At 41.3% G+C, this 16,934-nt stretch overlaps 1 protein-coding gene across 3 annotated transcripts; it reads left to right on the forward strand.

Moving 5' to 3' along the window:
- Window positions 1–4,238: 4,238 nt before the first annotated feature.
- Window positions 4,239–14,594, forward strand: LOC137084811 (NACHT, LRR and PYD domains-containing protein 3-like). Of its 3 annotated transcripts, XM_067451282.1 has the most exons (14): window positions 4,239–4,260; window positions 4,690–4,768; window positions 4,971–5,084; window positions 6,729–6,854; window positions 7,029–7,139; window positions 7,400–7,474; window positions 7,871–9,631; window positions 11,929–12,093; window positions 12,194–12,325; window positions 12,440–12,613; window positions 12,709–12,879; window positions 13,814–13,984; window positions 14,065–14,238; window positions 14,337–14,594. In XM_067451282.1, exons 2-14 carry the CDS (start codon window positions 4,722–4,724, stop codon window positions 14,515–14,517), a joined length of 3,402 nt encoding a protein of 1,133 aa, XP_067307383.1. In that variant the 5' UTR covers window positions 4,239–4,260; window positions 4,690–4,721; the 3' UTR covers window positions 14,518–14,594. The 3 variants fall into 3 exon arrangements, with proteins under 3 accessions (XP_067307383.1, XP_067307382.1, XP_067307384.1); XM_067451281.1 differs by lacking the exon at window positions 4,239–4,260 and having other exon boundaries at window positions 4,652–4,768; XM_067451283.1 differs by lacking the exons at window positions 4,239–4,260; window positions 12,709–12,879; window positions 13,814–13,984 and having other exon boundaries at window positions 4,652–4,768.
- Window positions 14,595–16,934: the final 2,340 nt, after the last annotated feature.

Below are 16,934 nucleotides of genomic sequence, written 5' to 3' on the forward strand. Positions count from 1 at the left end.
TTAATGGAAGGGGGCGCAATGGCGCTTTTGGGGAGGCCAGTGGATTCACCAACTGACATTCAGGACAAGACGCGCACCACCTGCGCACATTGTCGTGAATGCCTGGCCAAAAAAATCGGGTCATTAAACGATTCAGCGTGGCCGCCTGTCCCAGGTGGCCCGCCATTGGGTTAGAGTGAGCCGCCTGGAAAAGCATTTCCCGGCGGCTCTTTGGTACTAACAACTGGGTTGTATCCACTTTTGTCTGAGCGTCTTGGGTCACTCGATACAACCTGTCCTTAATTATGGCAAAATAAGGATACGTGACGGGCAAGGCGGGTTGAAGGGACTGACCGTCGATAGTGCGGACCTGTTGGAAAGCATGTTTTAGGGTATCGTCTTGAGACTGCTCCAGAGGGAAGTCATCGCGGTCCGAGAGAATCAGTCTCTCGACCCCGCTCGGTTCCTCTGAAGCAGTTCCCGAGGGCCCCGTATCAGTCTCGCCAACCTGCACCCGCACCGCCCCGTTCCTAGCCTTGTTCTCCCAAGCGGCATCCGCGCATATCGACCCCAATAACGCCGGAAAGGCGGGCCAGTTCGTCCCCAGAATTAGCGGATGCCGGAGGTGGGGACTAACCGCCACCTCAACACTATGATTTTCTCCCCTAAACTGTATTGTGACTGGGACAACCGGATATTCCACCACATCCCCGTGCACACACCGTACCTTAACCATGCGGCTTGTATCCAATGCCCCAGGCTGCATCAGGCTTTGATGGATCGAGGTTTGGTTACATCCTGAATCCACCAAGGCCTGATATGTACCCCCCTTGATACTCACAGGAACTTGGTACTCTCCTGCTTGATCAGGGGTGGTCCGCTGGACGTCCGGGACCCGGATCATTGTCCCGATGTCCATCATTGGACATCGGTCCACAAAATGGTCCGGGTCGCCGCACCGCCAGCAGGCCAGCCCAGGCCTGCCCGCCGCCCCTGCGTGGAGGGGGGGTGGAACCGGAACCGTTATCCCCGCCCGACCCCAGCAGCCCCGCCCCCCTGGGCGGGGCCCTCGAACTCCCGTACTGCCCTGGGCCCATTCCGCCCCGGCCTCTGGGGGGAATGCGAGGGGGCCCTGGAGGGCGGGACCTAGGGAGAGGGACAGGGCGAGAATGAGAGACAGAGGGGGGAGAGAGAGAGGGAGAGGTTAGTAGGGGCTCGCCGACCCCCGGGCACGCCACCAGATGGTCCTCCGCCAGGTTGATGGCCGTCGTCAGCGACGTGGGCCGGTGGCACTGGACCCACTCGGCGGTCTTCTTAGGTAGCCGAGCGATGAACTGCTCCAGTACCACCAGATCGACGATGTGGTCCACGTCGCTTCCACCGGCCAATAGCCATTTGCGGCACGCGTCCCGGAGCTGTTGGGCCATCGCGAAGGGCCGGCCGGTCTCACCCCACTCCAGCGAGCGGAACCGCTGACGGTGCTGTTCGGGGGTCCGACCGACCCGCTGGATGATGGCCCTCTTCAGATCTTCATAATCCAGGAGGTTCGCCACCGGCAGTTGTTGGGCGGCCGCCTGGGCTTCTCCAGTGAGCAGTGGAATGAGGCGCACCGGCCACTGTGCCCGGGGCCACCCGCAGGCCTCCGCTGCTTTCTGAAAAAGATCGATGAAGGCCTCGGGATCGTCCTGTGGCCCCATCTTGTGTAGGGGCACGTGGACCGGTGCGCTGGCGAGCCCGGCGGCTTCGGTGCGAACCTCCCGGTCTATCCAGCTCCGGAACCTCTCGCGGTCCTCTTGCTGGCCGCGGACGATGGCCTCGAATCGGCGCTCCTGGTCCGCCCGCAGGTCCAGCATGGACTGATGTTGTTCCTGGTGGAGGGCCGCGAGAGAGGTGATAATGTCCGCAAACGGCGAGGCGGAGGGCGTTGGTGTAGTCATGGCGGCGGCGCGGTCCTACTTCCTTCCCGGGTTTTCGGCACCACTGTAACAATGTTCGATATAATGAGGAAGGAAGAGGACACGGGGGTCGGCTGGACGGTTGATGCTTGTCTCTTTATTTTCTCTATAACTCATAAACACACACTCAGGTGTGGAATCACATAAACACGATCCCTCGATCACTTCCGGGTCGGCACTTCCGGCTTCCGGTTACTCAGTCTCTGTGAGGGGGGTTTGGCATCAACCGTCCGGGCTCTCTCTCTCCTCGATCTCCGGTTCCACTGATGTTTTATCCCCTCTCCGCGCTCATTACTAGAACAAGAGACAGGTGTTATTAATCTGCTTCCAACCCACTCACTTACCGCTTGTCCCGCGGCTCTCTCTCCCGCTGCAGACCTCGCTGAACCACGCCCCCCTTGCCACAATCTGTTTATACCAAAGTGTAATAAATTGTGATACTTTTTTCATATCTGCCTCTTGTTGACTGTCCCTGTGTGGGGAAAAACTGAGTTAGCCACACTTTTTTCACGGAAAGGTTTGTGGATTCCTCCTGCCCATCATCAGGGGGTAGCGTACTCAGAATAAAAAGACGGTACTACTTGGCAGGTATCACATTCCATTGTTTGTGTGAAAACGTTTCCCCACCAAACATGGAATTTTCTGAGTTTCCGTGTTTTTACTGTTATACGCTCGGGGTGATCAGAATCAGAATCTCCTGATCAAAACACAGGTGAAAGAGACACACACACACAAAAAAAAGCGATTGTTTGCAAGCAGATGCAAGAAATTGCCTAATGTTACTGAATCAAATGTCGAACCAAGATGAGCTATAGGATTGTACAAGCATTAGGAGTGGCGATGGACCTTTTTTATGAAACTTACCCATATTTAAGTGTTGATAAAAAAGCAATGCATGAAGCTAGAATAAAACTTTGTTTGTTTGTTTAAAAGCAGAGCATCTGTTATTTGATTATTTGTTATTTGAAAAAATTCTATGGGTCATCATGTTGTGAAAATGACCAAAAACCATGGTGGTGACTGCAAACTTTTTAAAAAAAATGCTGGCAGGGAAAATGTTAAGCAGAGTTGCTCACTAGATGAAAAGCACCACGCTGCACTGCGCCACTCTTTATCATTCAAACACATTATTTTCTATAAGTGTACACACACCAGCATCCCCATTCAGGGTCATTGTCAGTGTCTGTTCACGGCGCCCAGCTATGACTGAGCTACAAAATCATGAGAATGGAAGAGAGACCATATTCTCCCTGCATTCATTCATTCCAGTGAAAGCACGAGCATGGATATGAATGGATGGCACCAGTTGAAGAGATGTCGGTTTGCTATCTCTTGCTGGGGAAGGCATCAGTGTTGAAGGCTTCCATTCTGCCGACCAAACCGCTGAGTGTGACGAATGTTTGAATGGCAGAATGGACGCGGCAGCGGGTCAGGCCTGGGCTGCCTTGCACACTATGGCTATAGCAGAACAGCGTCGCACCACAGACCTTGCTCTCCGTGCCACCAAGAAAACTGCTGCCGTGATCAGATGATTGATGGTGGCAATGGTGGCCATGGAGAGGCATCTCAGGGTGATCAAGGCAGAATGTTCACCAGACAGTGTTATTGTTGTGTTTTGACTTTTTGACTGAATCAGAGTAGATCACTGTTAAGCCCGCCCCTACGAGAGGTTTGAGTTAAAACAGCAAACGAAAAACTGAGAAACGTAATCGAAATCTTTGGCAATGCATTCACAATCCACAATTTGCGAAAATGAATCTTTGAAAAACATTAACAAAGAATGAAGCATACTGAATATCCTGTTACATTTGTTCGACTAAGTTCATTTTTTTCATTTTCAATGTGTTTTTCTTCTTTTGTAATCGCATATTTTTGATAGTTTCTGAAAAAGTTTTGTTCAGTTTTATTGAGAAAAAGGTAATTCCATATATGTTCACACAAGTAATAGTTCAACATTTTAAATAGCTAACACCCCCCCCCGCAGTTTTAAAGTGTTGGGAGGAATAATACAGTACATCATTAACTCCATAACATTAAACACCATAACAATAAATACGCTTTCAAATGAAGAAAGAACTGCTAAAAACATTTAAAAAATCAAATAGACCTACAGCATCAGTAGATAATAAAATAAAATAAAATAAATAAAACCTGGTAATGCGGTTCATATATATGCAGTATCTGCTCCATCTGTTGGGCTGATAAATCACAAACCTGTGAGTTTTAGAAGATTTAGCTCCGCCTTCACAGAGCAGGTAAGCAGTGAGAAAAAGGAAAACACCTTCATTCTGTTATTTCACAAGACGGCGAGTCCAGAGCACACACGGTAAGTACAACTGCACAGACTGAGAGAAGAATGTTTGATTGATTGCATTAGGCAGGATTGATCATTTGGGTTAAAACATAAAGACTAAAATACATTTGACAACTGTCTAATCTGAAGCAGAATGCATTTGAGTTCAAGTGTTATAAAAAGCACAAAATAAATGCTATGATTCCAACACAATACAATTTTATTATCACAAAATGTGTATTTAAATTTATATTTAATCAGGCAGTTAAACAGTCAAATTCTTACAAACCTAAAAGCATGTTATCTACATAACTCAACCAGGAATGAACTTTACACTGACACAACTCAAACCAGTCAAACCAGCTTTATTTTTCTTCATTATTCCTTCTTTCAGTCTTTCGATTTTATAGTCTTTGAGACAGTAAAACAATGTTTGTCTTTATTTGATGATGATGGACACAGACTTCAGCAGTTAGGAAGACACAAACACCATAATGAATGCTGAAGAAGATTATCACAACACTTATGATGGAGAGAAAAGGTGAGAGAAATATGTTATTTTTGTATTTATTAATATGCTTAATTGACATTCAAATTTAAATTGTACATTACATCTTACTGGTTATAACCCAGCATAGCTAATTACATTTGATTACAAAAGACATTGACAATCTTAACATAATTTGAGTGAAAATGTTGTTGAATTGCTTTGAATATAAATATGACTGTGTTGTATCTGACAGTGATCAGCAGGAGGGATCACATTCACCTGTCCCCAGTGTTTTGTCCATGAAAAGTGACAAATCAGTGAAAATACCAATTCAGGTCAAAGCTGAAGATTCTCTGGTTAATCAAAGGTGAATTTAAGTAAATGTATGTTTGTATGTGGCTTTACTGTGCTGTGTTGCTTTTGATCCTGTAGAAACAAGATGAAAATAATGGTTCCCTTTCAGTCAGTACACTACGAGTTACGTCAGAACTGATAAAATGGGGGTTTCGCTTAGAAAGCCAACTGCCTTCAATCTCAATCAAAATGATCAAATGACATGAAAATGTCATGGGTCTGCGGAATTTGCCTAATGCAAACCGTCCCACTGCGTGGGTATAAATGGCGTTGCATAGAAGTCAAGTATTTATGTTTCTGCTTCAGAGCCGAGTTCAACTTGCCTTCCTTAGCGATTTTTCTCTTCAAGATGAGTGTCTCCCCAGATTGTTGGTGTTACGGAATATTCCAGCGGGTTCTGCATTCCAGTCGGTCTGTGCAGTGATCTGTGCAGGTCTTTGTTCTCCCTGGGAGTCTCAGCACTCTGCCTGAGTAAAACTCCTCACAAAAAGAGCTGCAAGAGGCACGTCTTTTTAAAGATGTCTCGCCCGTGCTCCATTCCTGGGTCTGGGTGTGGTCGGCAGGTTAGTCCGCTTGACGGGCATGAGCGCTGCTTGGTATGCTTGGGCTTAGTGCATGCTGAGGGTGCGTTCATGGATGCGCCATGTTCTCACTGCGGGAACATGACCATCGCAGTGTTGAGGTCGAGACTCAGTGAACTCCGCATTGGAGGGAGAGTCCCCTCTACCACACTCCAATCTGAGTGTCTCTACGCGAGGCTCCACTTTGGCTGGTGGTTAGGGTAATCTGAGAGTAACGGTGTGGAGCAACCCGACGCACGTGCCTCGGGCCACAACCCCCTCCGCAACACTGCCCATGGTGCCAAACCGTCACATGTGTATTCTCCACGGTAAGTCTCCTTGAGCATATGGATTCTCTTGGCAAGACCCTTGCCACCCCTGGGGTTGAAAAACTTTTCCACCTGCGGCTGGATACCCCAGGTTCCCCCGTATGCAGCCCATATGTGGGTCATACGTGTATTCCTAAGTCCCTACGGGTAGGCACTGTGATTGCAATTCTTCAAGTGGGATATGCCTCCCAGTTTACCTTGGTAGCTGAGCTGGCCCCTCATCATGTTAAACTCCGAGACAGGGTGCTCAGGTCAGCCCAGGATGCTGGAAGACAGCCGCTGTGGCGTGATTAGACTGGACCCCCATTTCGTCAGTACTGACATAACTCGTAGTGTACTGACTGAAAGGGAACGTCTCGGTTACGTATGTAACCCTCGTTCCCTGTAGGAAGGGAACGGAGACGTTATGTCCCCATACCACATCCTCTGTACCGCTGGTATGGCCGGGGCGGTCGGCCTCGGTTCCTCAGCAGGTAACATAAATGCGTGACTGCTTTGCAACGCCGTTTATACCCACGCAGTGGGGCGGGTTGCATTAGGCAAATTCTGCAGACCCATGACATTTTCATGTCATTTTGATTGAGATTGAAACAGAGACGTTTTCTTTGCAAATAACCTTTCATTAATAAAGAGTAATGAGTAACATAAAAGAGTAAAAAAAATTAAAGTTAATTGTACATAATATTAAAATTTTGAAAAATATAGATGAATAAAACTAAATATTTTGTTGACAAGACCATAATCTTTAACATTTGATTTTTTTGAAAGGGTGTTGTTTTTCAGTTCTCTGGGGAGATCGGATTCACATGTCCCCAGTGTTTTGTCCCTGAAAAGTGACAAATCAATGAAAATACCAATTCAGTTCAAAAATGGAGACTCTCTGTATGATCAGAGGTAAATATAACTATTTATGTGACATAGCTTTGATGTTTTTGGCAATATATGAAATTTTAATGTTGTTTTCAAATGATACAGTATGGTCCTTGACAAATCTTGGTGATATTGACTTTTACTTGGAAGAACATACATTTTGTTCAGTGGTGAGATTGATTATGTTGTATTTTTCAGTTCTGAGGAAAGATCACATTCATCTGATCCCAGTATTTTGTCCCTGAAAAGTGACAAATCAATGAAAATACCAATTCAGTTAAAACATGGAGATTCTCCGTTAAACCAAAGGTAAGTCTATTTGTCTTAATGTTTGCATGTGGTAAAGCTGAGATATTTTGTTTGTGAATGTTTCAAATATTTTTCCTCAATCCCTTGCCCACTAAATCTGATTATATTATTTTCAAACCATAACTTTATTTCTGACACCAAAGATGCATTTATTAAATCTATAAAGACTCATTAAGCACAGTCACCTTCAGGATGAAAGAGCAATATATATAGATATAACAAACCAAATTCAAATATTATTAAAATGTTTGTTTTTTCAGTTCCCTGGAGTCATCAAATCTACCTGATCCCAGAACAATACAAATGAAAGATAAATCAAATATACTGCACCAGAGGTAACTTTCATTCTGATCACCTGTTAATTGTTTAATGTTCACACTAGAAAGGTGCACTTCCTGCTTCTCAGGTCAGAGCGGGTGAACGGGGGTCTGATGACTCCCCATATTAATTCATACAGTAAAGGATGAGTAGAGTATTTGCTGTTGCTAACTCTCTCTAGATGCAGGGATTTTCTGAATTACCTGCAGCTGCAGATTTTCAGGAATGAACTACCTAATTATATTAGCCACAAACATTTATATTACAGAGATTACAAAAAAAGGAAACCACATAAGAGATCATAAGATATTTACTTTTATAAATGAATTGATGTTGTCTGAATATAATGTAAGTAATAATAATGAAACTCTAAAATTTTGTGATTTGTGACTGAAAAGATCGTATTTTTACAGATGTAATGCACAAACTCCTGATCCAGAGATCCACCAAAGATTAAAATCTTGCTTGAAAAATAAGCACCAGTATATTTTCGAAGGACTTGCAAAGCAGAGAAACCCAACACTCCTGAATGAGATCTACACAGAGCTCTACATCACAGAGGGTGGAAATGGAGAGATCAATAATGAACATGAAATTAAAAGGATAGAAAAATTGTTCAATGCTGCAGAAGGAGCAATGATACCAATCAAATGCAGTGACATCTTTAGACCTTTACCTGGACAAGACAAACCCATCAGAACTGTGCTGACAAAGGGAGTTGCTGGCATCGGAAAAACAGTCTCTGTGCAGAAGTTCATCCTGGACTGGGCTGAAGAGAAAGAGAATCAGGACGTCCAGCTCATATTTCCACTTCCTTTCAGAGAGCTCAACTTGATGAAGGACAAAACACTCAGTCTTTCAGATCTTCTTCATGAGTTTTTCCCTGAAACAAAAGAAATGGAAATATCCAGTGACAAATATAAAGTGTTGTTCATCTTTGATGGTCTGGACGAGTGTCGTCTGTCTCTGGATTTTCAGAGCGATGTGAGGTTGTGTGATGTCAGTGAATCAGCCTCAGTGGACGTGCTGCTGACAAACCTCATTGCTGGGAATCTGCTTCCCTCTGCTCTCATCTGGATCACCTCCAGACCAGCAGCAGCTGATCTCGTCCCCTCTGAGTGTGTCCATCGAGTGACAGAGGTACGAGGCTTCAATGAGCCACAGAAGGAGGAATACTTCAGGAAGAGAATCAGTGATCAGAGTCTGGCCGACAGGATCATCTCACACCTGAAGTCCTCAAGGAGCCTCTACATCATGTGCCACATCCCAGTGTTCTGCTGGATCTCAGCCACTGTTCTAGAGAAGATGTTGAGCGAAACAGAGAGTGGAGAGATTCCCAAGACTCTCACTCAAATGTACACACACTTCCTGATGGCACAGATTAGTGTGAAAAGCACAAAGTATACTGAGAAGGAGGGCAAGGAAAAAGAGATGATTTTCAAACTGGGGAAACTGGCATACGAGCAACTGGAAAGAGGCAATGTGATCTTCTACGAGGAAGACCTGAGACAGTGTGGCATTGATGTGACAGAAGCATCAGTGTACTCAGGATTGTGCACTCAGATCTTCAGAGAAGAGTTTGGCTGGTATCAGGGGAAAGTCTTCTGCTTTGTTCATCTGAGCATTCAGGAACATCTAGCGGCTCTATATGTGCACCTCTCCTTCACAAACAATGGCAAAAATGAGCTTGAAGCACATGAATCTGAAACGCCCGTGACAATGTTCAATTTGCACAAATGTGCAGTTGATAAAACTGTAGCAAGCATGAATGGACATTTTGATCTTTTTCTTCGTTTTCTCATGGGACATTCAATGAATGAGAGCCTCCTAAAAGGGTTTTTGGTGAAGAGGACAGGAAGTTCCCTGGAAAGAGAGAAAACTATTGAGTATATCAAGGAAAAGCTAAAAATAATCCCTTGCTCAGAAATGGCTCTTGTTTTCTTCCACTGTCTGAATGAACTCAATGATCATTCCCTCATTACTGAAATCCAAAGCTACCTAACCTCTAAAAAAATAAACAGCGACACTCTTTCCCCACATCTCTGGTTGGCTTTGGTGTTCATCTTAATGACATCAAATGAGAAGTTCAATCAGTTTGAACTTTATAAATACAGAAGATCCGATGCAGCCTTGATCTGGCTACTTCCTGTGATCAAGTTGTCGAAAAAGATTTTGTGAGAACATCTAACTTCTTATATGTGACGAGTCACGAAAGGAAGGGACACAAGTCGGTTCTGGGGCATTTTGAGTTATTTACAGATTCTGAAAGTGTAGTCTCCAAGCTTTCCAACGATGTGTAACACATGGAAATTTGATAATATTTGGAGAAGTTGTGTCCATCTGAATTTAGGCCTTTAGAAAAGTGTAAACGAGAGAAAACAGCCTCTAAAGTTTTGCAGTTCTCACCTCTTCTCACCTGCTGGGAGTGACAATAGGGCTCATTTACATCTCATTTAGATAAGCCATACCCCCTGTAAAGCTGCATGGTTGCTAGTAACGACAGACGCAACGGGAAAAATCGGACCGCATTCACACCAGTCAATTCAAGCAATTGAAGCATTATTCAAATTAATAGCAGATATTAACATTACCATCTAAAAGGCCATTATAGTAATAGCGGTTTTTGGCAAGTGATACGATGCTAACGATTACAATTAAAACTGAGCTAGCTAATAACAATAGGTAGATATGGGAAGGTCTAAACATGGACTAAACATGAGATAACGTGTAGGCTACGCATTCTTAGAATGAAACTCACCAGATTTGAAACAGAAAAGTATTCATGCAGATCTCGATGCCTCCAATGAAATAAGTCGCTTGGGCACACTTTCTCTTTGCCGGGGTCTTCTTTGTGGATGTAACCATCTCCGAAGTTTGCGCTGTGCATCTGTTTGCCTCTAAATGTCCAATAATTCGCATGTCCTGCCACTCTTTTTACGCAGCTAAAGAATCCAGCCGTATGTTGTACATAATGTCTGGAGAAAGCTTATGGCTACAGGACTGTCTCCCTTGCAGAGAGTTCTCTTTTCTCCTCGTGTAGCATTTACAGTCAAAGTTATGGATTTTCCCCATTTCGCTGTCTTTATGCCCATCAAGTGAGCGCTTGTTCATAAGCATCCAGCTTGTCGAAGAAGTGCTTCAAAACATTTTCGGTGTAACAGCCATGGTTCAGCTCGTCTGCGATCATCTTTGCGGCGTCCATCTTCATTGAATTTTGATATCAGCTAGAGCCGGCCAGAGCGCTGCATAATAAGTAGCCACGCTTCCCTCGGAGGGCGGGGACAATAACAAGAAACGAAAGCCTGCTGCGGCCAGAGCGCTGCAAAAAGCCTGCTGCGGCCAGAGTGCTGCATAATAAGTAGCCACGCTTCCCTCGGAGGGCGGGGACAATGACACGCCCCTACTGCGTGCTAGAATCTCCGAAAACAAGCCGATTTCAACCTCAAAATGTACGCTTTTAAATACACCAATACTGCTTTCCCTAAAACGGAGAGGCTTCTTCGTTATCTCAACTAACAGATTCTGCAAAAAAACGAAATCACAAAATTTGAAAAAAAAAATGCTTCTTTCGCATTTTGCTCGAAAGTTGTGCTGCCGACTTGTGTCCCTAGTTTCCGTGACGGGTCACATATGACCTTTTAAATATTATTAATATATATATATATATATATATATATATATATATATATATATATATATATATATATATATATATATATATGTCTATTTACACTGAGTTTAGCTAATCGCCTATGTTGGCAAAGGCCATTTTCACGAACTCGCTCACCATTGTTCAGATATTTTACCTTTAGTACAAATAACAAATTACTTCCATTTACACTTTGCACATGTAACGTTTATCACTACACTGTAAAAGTTTTTTTTTGGTTTTGGTTGGTTTAACTTAAAAAAGTCAGTAACCTGGTTGCCTTAAAATTTTGAGTTTATTGAAATTAAAAATTTGAGTTGATACAATGAAGGAAATTTGTTAAATAAATAGAAACTCAAAATATTAGCACTATTTGGCATGTTTCACTGTGTCATTAGAAATAAAACACACAATTACCCAATATGCTTACAAAATCTTTTAATAATATTTTAATAAAGGTTGTAAACTCAAAATTTTAATTTCAATGAACTCAAAATTTTAAGGCAACCAGGTAACTTTTTTTCTAAATAATTTTTTACAGTGTATTAGCATTTAGTAAAGGCAACCACAAGTCACTGCTCTATCCACTTTGCATTTGGGTGGTGCCAACTTTAGTAGATGGTGCCCTATGCAGGCTCTGTATTCTGCATATATTGAGTGGTGGTACTGCACTTAGTGTAATCAAGGGGATAATTGTTGCTATTTATACTTGGAGCACACAGTATCTACCACAACTTAAACTCAGTGTAAATAGCATCTCCTTTTTACATTCAGTCTAAATAGCCACTGCCAAATAATATAGGCTACTTGTACTTTTGGCAGGTTGAATAATTGTAATATCACATATAAAGGATGTGCAACGCTGACTATGGTTCTTCCATCACAATCCAATGTGAGAGAGATGGACCTGAGCCACAACAACCTGCAGGACTCAGGAGTAGAAATACTCTGTATTGGAATTAAAAGATCACCCAACATGACATCACTGTATGTTTCTATGAAAAAAAGCTAAACATCAGAACATTATATTATAAATTACATTGTTCACACAAGAAGACATTTGATGAATGTTTCAATCTCACTTCAGGGTGAAGGAATGGTTCAACATTAAGAAAATTGATATAGATGATCTGTGTAAGTGGGGAAACAAACAATATGAAGATTTTATATGTTTCACTGCTGGACTACAGGACACAGAGTGTAGACTGGAATCTTTTAAGTAGGTTATCTTATATACTTTTAATTAATTCTTATCACGCAAATTGTGCAACATGAAGTTTTACTATTAGATTGAGACTACAGTATACTGCATATATGTCTCTTCTCTGTGTAGTGTGAAGAACTGTGGAGTAACAGAAGCAGGCTGTGTTTCCCTGAGCTCAGCTCTGAGTTTAAACCCTTCTCATCTGAAAGTGCTGGACCTGAGCTGGAACAAAATCGGAGATTCTGGAGTGAAACATCTCTGTGCTGCTCTGGAGAGAGTTCAATGTGCATTGGAAATACTGAAGTGAGTTATTGCATAACATAAGCACTTATACTAAATTGTGAAATGATTTGTAGTTAATAATGACTAAAGGAGCATTTTAATTGCTTTATTAACAGGTTAAATGACTGTAATATAACATACAAAAGTTGTGCAGCACTGGCTTCAATACTAGAAACAGATTCAAACCTGAAAGAACTCTCTCTGAGCAAGAATGAGCTCCAGGACTCGGGTGTGAAGCTGTTCTCTGCTGGACTGCGTCATCCTCACTGTAAACTGGAGATCCTGAGGTAAGATGATTCTGAATACTTAAAGATTCCCCATCAAACAATATTACTCCATGGGCTATTTGTGATTTGTCTATAAATTACAGCTTATGATTAAGGCCAAACTAACAGGGACATAAACATCACATTGGGGAGCAATATGGGGATTATTGCATTATCCTCCTCCAACATTCAGATCATGAAATATGGGGTTTTAATGGCTAATTCTTTAACTATTACCCTCAATCCTAAACCAATGTTTACATTTCAGAAGTTATTAATAATAACTCCTAATGCTAAGCCTAACATTACAGCACTAAATTATTTTAACTCTTGTAAAACTACAAAGACTTGGCAAATATAACTACAATTAACCAGGAATAACTGGTAAAGACTGTAAGAGAACAACACGTTCTCACAACCAACTTGTCACATATTGACACATAATGTTTTAATTGCTGAAATAATTGCTCCGGGAGCACTCTACTCAGTCACATCTCATTCAAAAGATACACCTGACTCTTTAGCATGATGCGATTGGTTACGAGACACACAAGAGCCAATGCCATTTTACAATCAAAGCTGACGTAATGACGCAAATGTTCAGGAGCCATACGACAGCCAATGCACTTTGACTATCAAAGCTGATGTAACATTTCTTCAGGCGGTATTATGTGGCTCTGAAGGGAACTGACCAAGTTGGGTGTGAAACCGTATTGAAGAGAAACGTACCTCTTTGTGAACCACATCCCACTGAGGTCAGAACGATTGAACTGTTATTGTTAAAGGCACTTAACAATTAACAACATTTAACAACACAGCACAACTTATTACATAAATGCTTTCACTTTCCGTTAAAAAGTGCGACTAAATTTACAGTTTACAGCCCTGAGGACACTTTCCTCTATCACTGTATCAATCAAATAAGGTATGAATGTTTGTACTTTTTTTCCGATAGGCTTTCATGTTGCAAACTTAAAGCAGAAGGCTTTGGATCTCTTACCTCAGCTCTGAGGTCAAATACTCAGCTGAGAGAGCTGGACCTGGGCAACAACAGCCCTGGAGATCAGGGAGTGGAGCTGCTGTCGGCTGTTCTCCAGGATCCAAACTGCAGACTGAAAACACTGAGGTTAATACATCAAAATAAGAGAACACGTTTATATTTGATGAAGTAAGAACAGTGTATGTTATAATGCATTTCTTTTTTAGGTTGGACAAATGTGGAATGACAGAGAAAAGTTGCACTGCTCTGGCTTTAGCTCTCAGCTCAGAGACCTCCAGTCTGACACATCTGGATCTGAGTATTAATGATCTACAAGACTCAGGCGTGAAGAAGCTCTGTGTCGGACTGCACAATCCTCACTGTAAACTAGAGAAGCTGGGGTAAAGTCTTAGATACAATCTTAGATACAAATCCATTCAAAACAGAATATCTGTGTTTATAAGACCTGTACTTACAAATCCATTCTGCTTTTCTTCAGGTTGTCCAACTGTAATGTTACACATGAAGGTGTGGTGTCACTGACCGAAGCTCTAAAATCAAATCCATCCCACCTGAAAGAGATCCGTCTGCTTGAGAAGGATCTGGAAGAGTCAGACTTGAATGTGTTTTCCACACATATAGTCATCATAAAAACACCAATCCTTACAATAACTCTATAAATAAACACTTAAGCTTTGAACACTGAGTAGTAAAAATACAATTGTAAAAATGCATTAAATGCTCTATATATTGAAAAATATATATATATTAAGGTTTTGCGAATCAAATCATATAATCTATCTTAAGATAAAGACAAATCACATTTTGTGTGGACTTTTGTGAAATTTACAGGACCCCTCGGTGTAAATTTTTAACATACACGTGCCCCTTTAGCATCATTTTTTCAGATGCGCAGGGTACTACATTGATTTCAGTTGTTTGCCCAATGTGTCAGATCAAGGTTCTAAACAAATTCTTCTAAACAATAAAAAAAAACTTGTAACGTTAACAGGCAAATACAGTACAGTACAGTCACAGCTATTTATTGCAAACACTGTCCAAAATCAGTATAACTGTATTAACTTATGTTGCATTCCAAGTCATCTGATGTCATATGATATCTTTATGTAAAGAACAGAGTTGATCTTAATGTTTTCATTGCTGAAATGATGATTCATTAAAGAGATACACCTTTAGACTCTTTAGTATGCTGTAATCGGTCACGAGACACAATTAAAGCTGACGTAATGACACAGTTGGTCACAAGACATACCAGAGCCAGTGCAATTTCACTATCAAAGCTGGGGTTGGGTTTTTTTTTTTTTTTTCGGGCAGCAACTTTTGAATGTGTGAATGAGAAGCTGTTTCTTCACATAAATCAATTGGAACACTTGGAATATTTGAACTTTTTGAATAAATTGTGCCTGCAGTCTTCACCTGCCTATTATATCCTGGGTTTTATTTCATATAATACACAAATGGGTAGGTTCAGGAATGGGGTTCAGCTACATGTTCAAGTAGCGTAAAATAAATAAATGTACATAAAATTATTCTGGCTAATTTAATTGAAAATCACTAAATCATGAAAATGACAAACCATAACCCAATATATAATTTCATCATGACAATAACATTCCCATGTCCATCTCGCCAGTGTATGATGTCAAAGGTTTCTCATTGAATCAATGGAGTAATAAAATACATTATATATGCATTTCCAGGTTCTAATTGTTAACAGGTAAATACTATAGTTAACATGAACTAACAATGAAAACTCAGTCTAAAGCATTTATTAATCTTAGTTATTTAATTGCAAAATGTACTAATACATAATTTGAATCAAAAGTTGTATCTCTTGAGCAAACATGAACTAAGAATGAACATTTGTATCTGTATTAACTAATAAACAAAGATTAACACTATAACAAATGTATTGCTCATCATTTAATGCATGAATGAATTATGATTAATGATGCCTTATTGTAAAGGGTTACCGTTTTTATTAAGGTTTGTATGCAATAAATATAATAATTGTATAGTATACATACATAAACCTTCAGGAGAATTTGACCCTTACTGTGAAAAAGTGCATTTAGGAAAACTCACAATGTTGAGACCTGAATGACAAGGGGTGAAGAGAGAATCTGAAATAGAAAGAATACAAATAAACCAGAATAGAAAAACCAGGAGAGAAAGCTAAATCTAGGGCATGCAGGTTTACTGAACACTGAACATGACAGTGAGGTGATGACAATATTCACTTTGGGTTTAAATATTCCTTTAAAGGGTTAGTTCACCCAAATATGAAATTTATGTCATTAATGACTCACCTTAATGTTGTTCCACACCCGTAAGACCTCCGTTCATCATTGGATCACAGTTTAAGATATTTTATATTTAGTCCGAGAGCGTATTGTGAATGCACACTATACTGTCCATGTTCAGAAAGGGAATAAAAACATCATCAAAGTAGCCCATATGAGACATCAGTGGGTTAATTAGAATCTCTTGAAGCAGTAAAAAAACATTTTGATCCAAAAATAACAAAAAATAGGGCTTTATTCTGCATTGTCATCTCTTCCACGTTTGTTTTCAAACCTCAAAGAAAGATTCAAACGGTCATGAATCAGTGAATCGATCAATGACTCGGATCGCCAATGTCACGTGATTTCAGCAGTTTGACACGCGATCCAAATCATGAATCAATACTGATTCATGACCGTTTGAATTTGGGTGAGTCATTAATGACATAAATTTCATTTTTGGGTAACTAACCCTTTAAGTATTGAGATTAGTGTAAAATAAATAAATAAGAAAGGCAAAAAGATAATAGGGGTTGGGGTTCAAATAATGGTGGTTGTTGTGATAATATAATCTACTTACAGAGATTTAAACATGATTTAGTTTCCAGGTAGACTGTGAATTCTAAATGTATTACATTGAGAAGCTGATTTCCAGTTTTGTGTGGTGTTAGCAGTAGGCGTTTAGTTGGAGTAACACCTGAGACTGTAGGCTATTGCCAACTTCCTTCATGCCACAACATCGTGACATGTGGAAGAGCAGGTTACCCATGACAAAACAAAGAACATCATTCAGT

Source organism: Pseudorasbora parva, chromosome 8 (genome assembly GCF_024679245.1).
Source record: "Pseudorasbora parva isolate DD20220531a chromosome 8, ASM2467924v1, whole genome shotgun sequence".
Lineage (NCBI taxonomy): Eukaryota > Metazoa > Chordata > Actinopteri > Cypriniformes > Gobionidae > Pseudorasbora > Pseudorasbora parva.

Bases quoted from the DNA above. Each gene is read 5' to 3' on its own strand.
- LOC137084811 (XM_067451282.1), top strand. From the start codon at position 4,722: ATGAATGCTGAAGAAGATTATCACAACACTTATGATGGAGAGAAAAG. The intron at 5,085-6,728 runs GTGAATTTAAGT...TTTTTTTGAAAG, and splicing joins GATTCTCTGGTTAATCAAAG to GGTGTTGTTTTTCAGTTCTC. The intron at 6,855-7,028 runs GTAAATATAACT...TGTATTTTTCAG, and splicing joins GACTCTCTGTATGATCAGAG to TTCTGAGGAAAGATCACATT.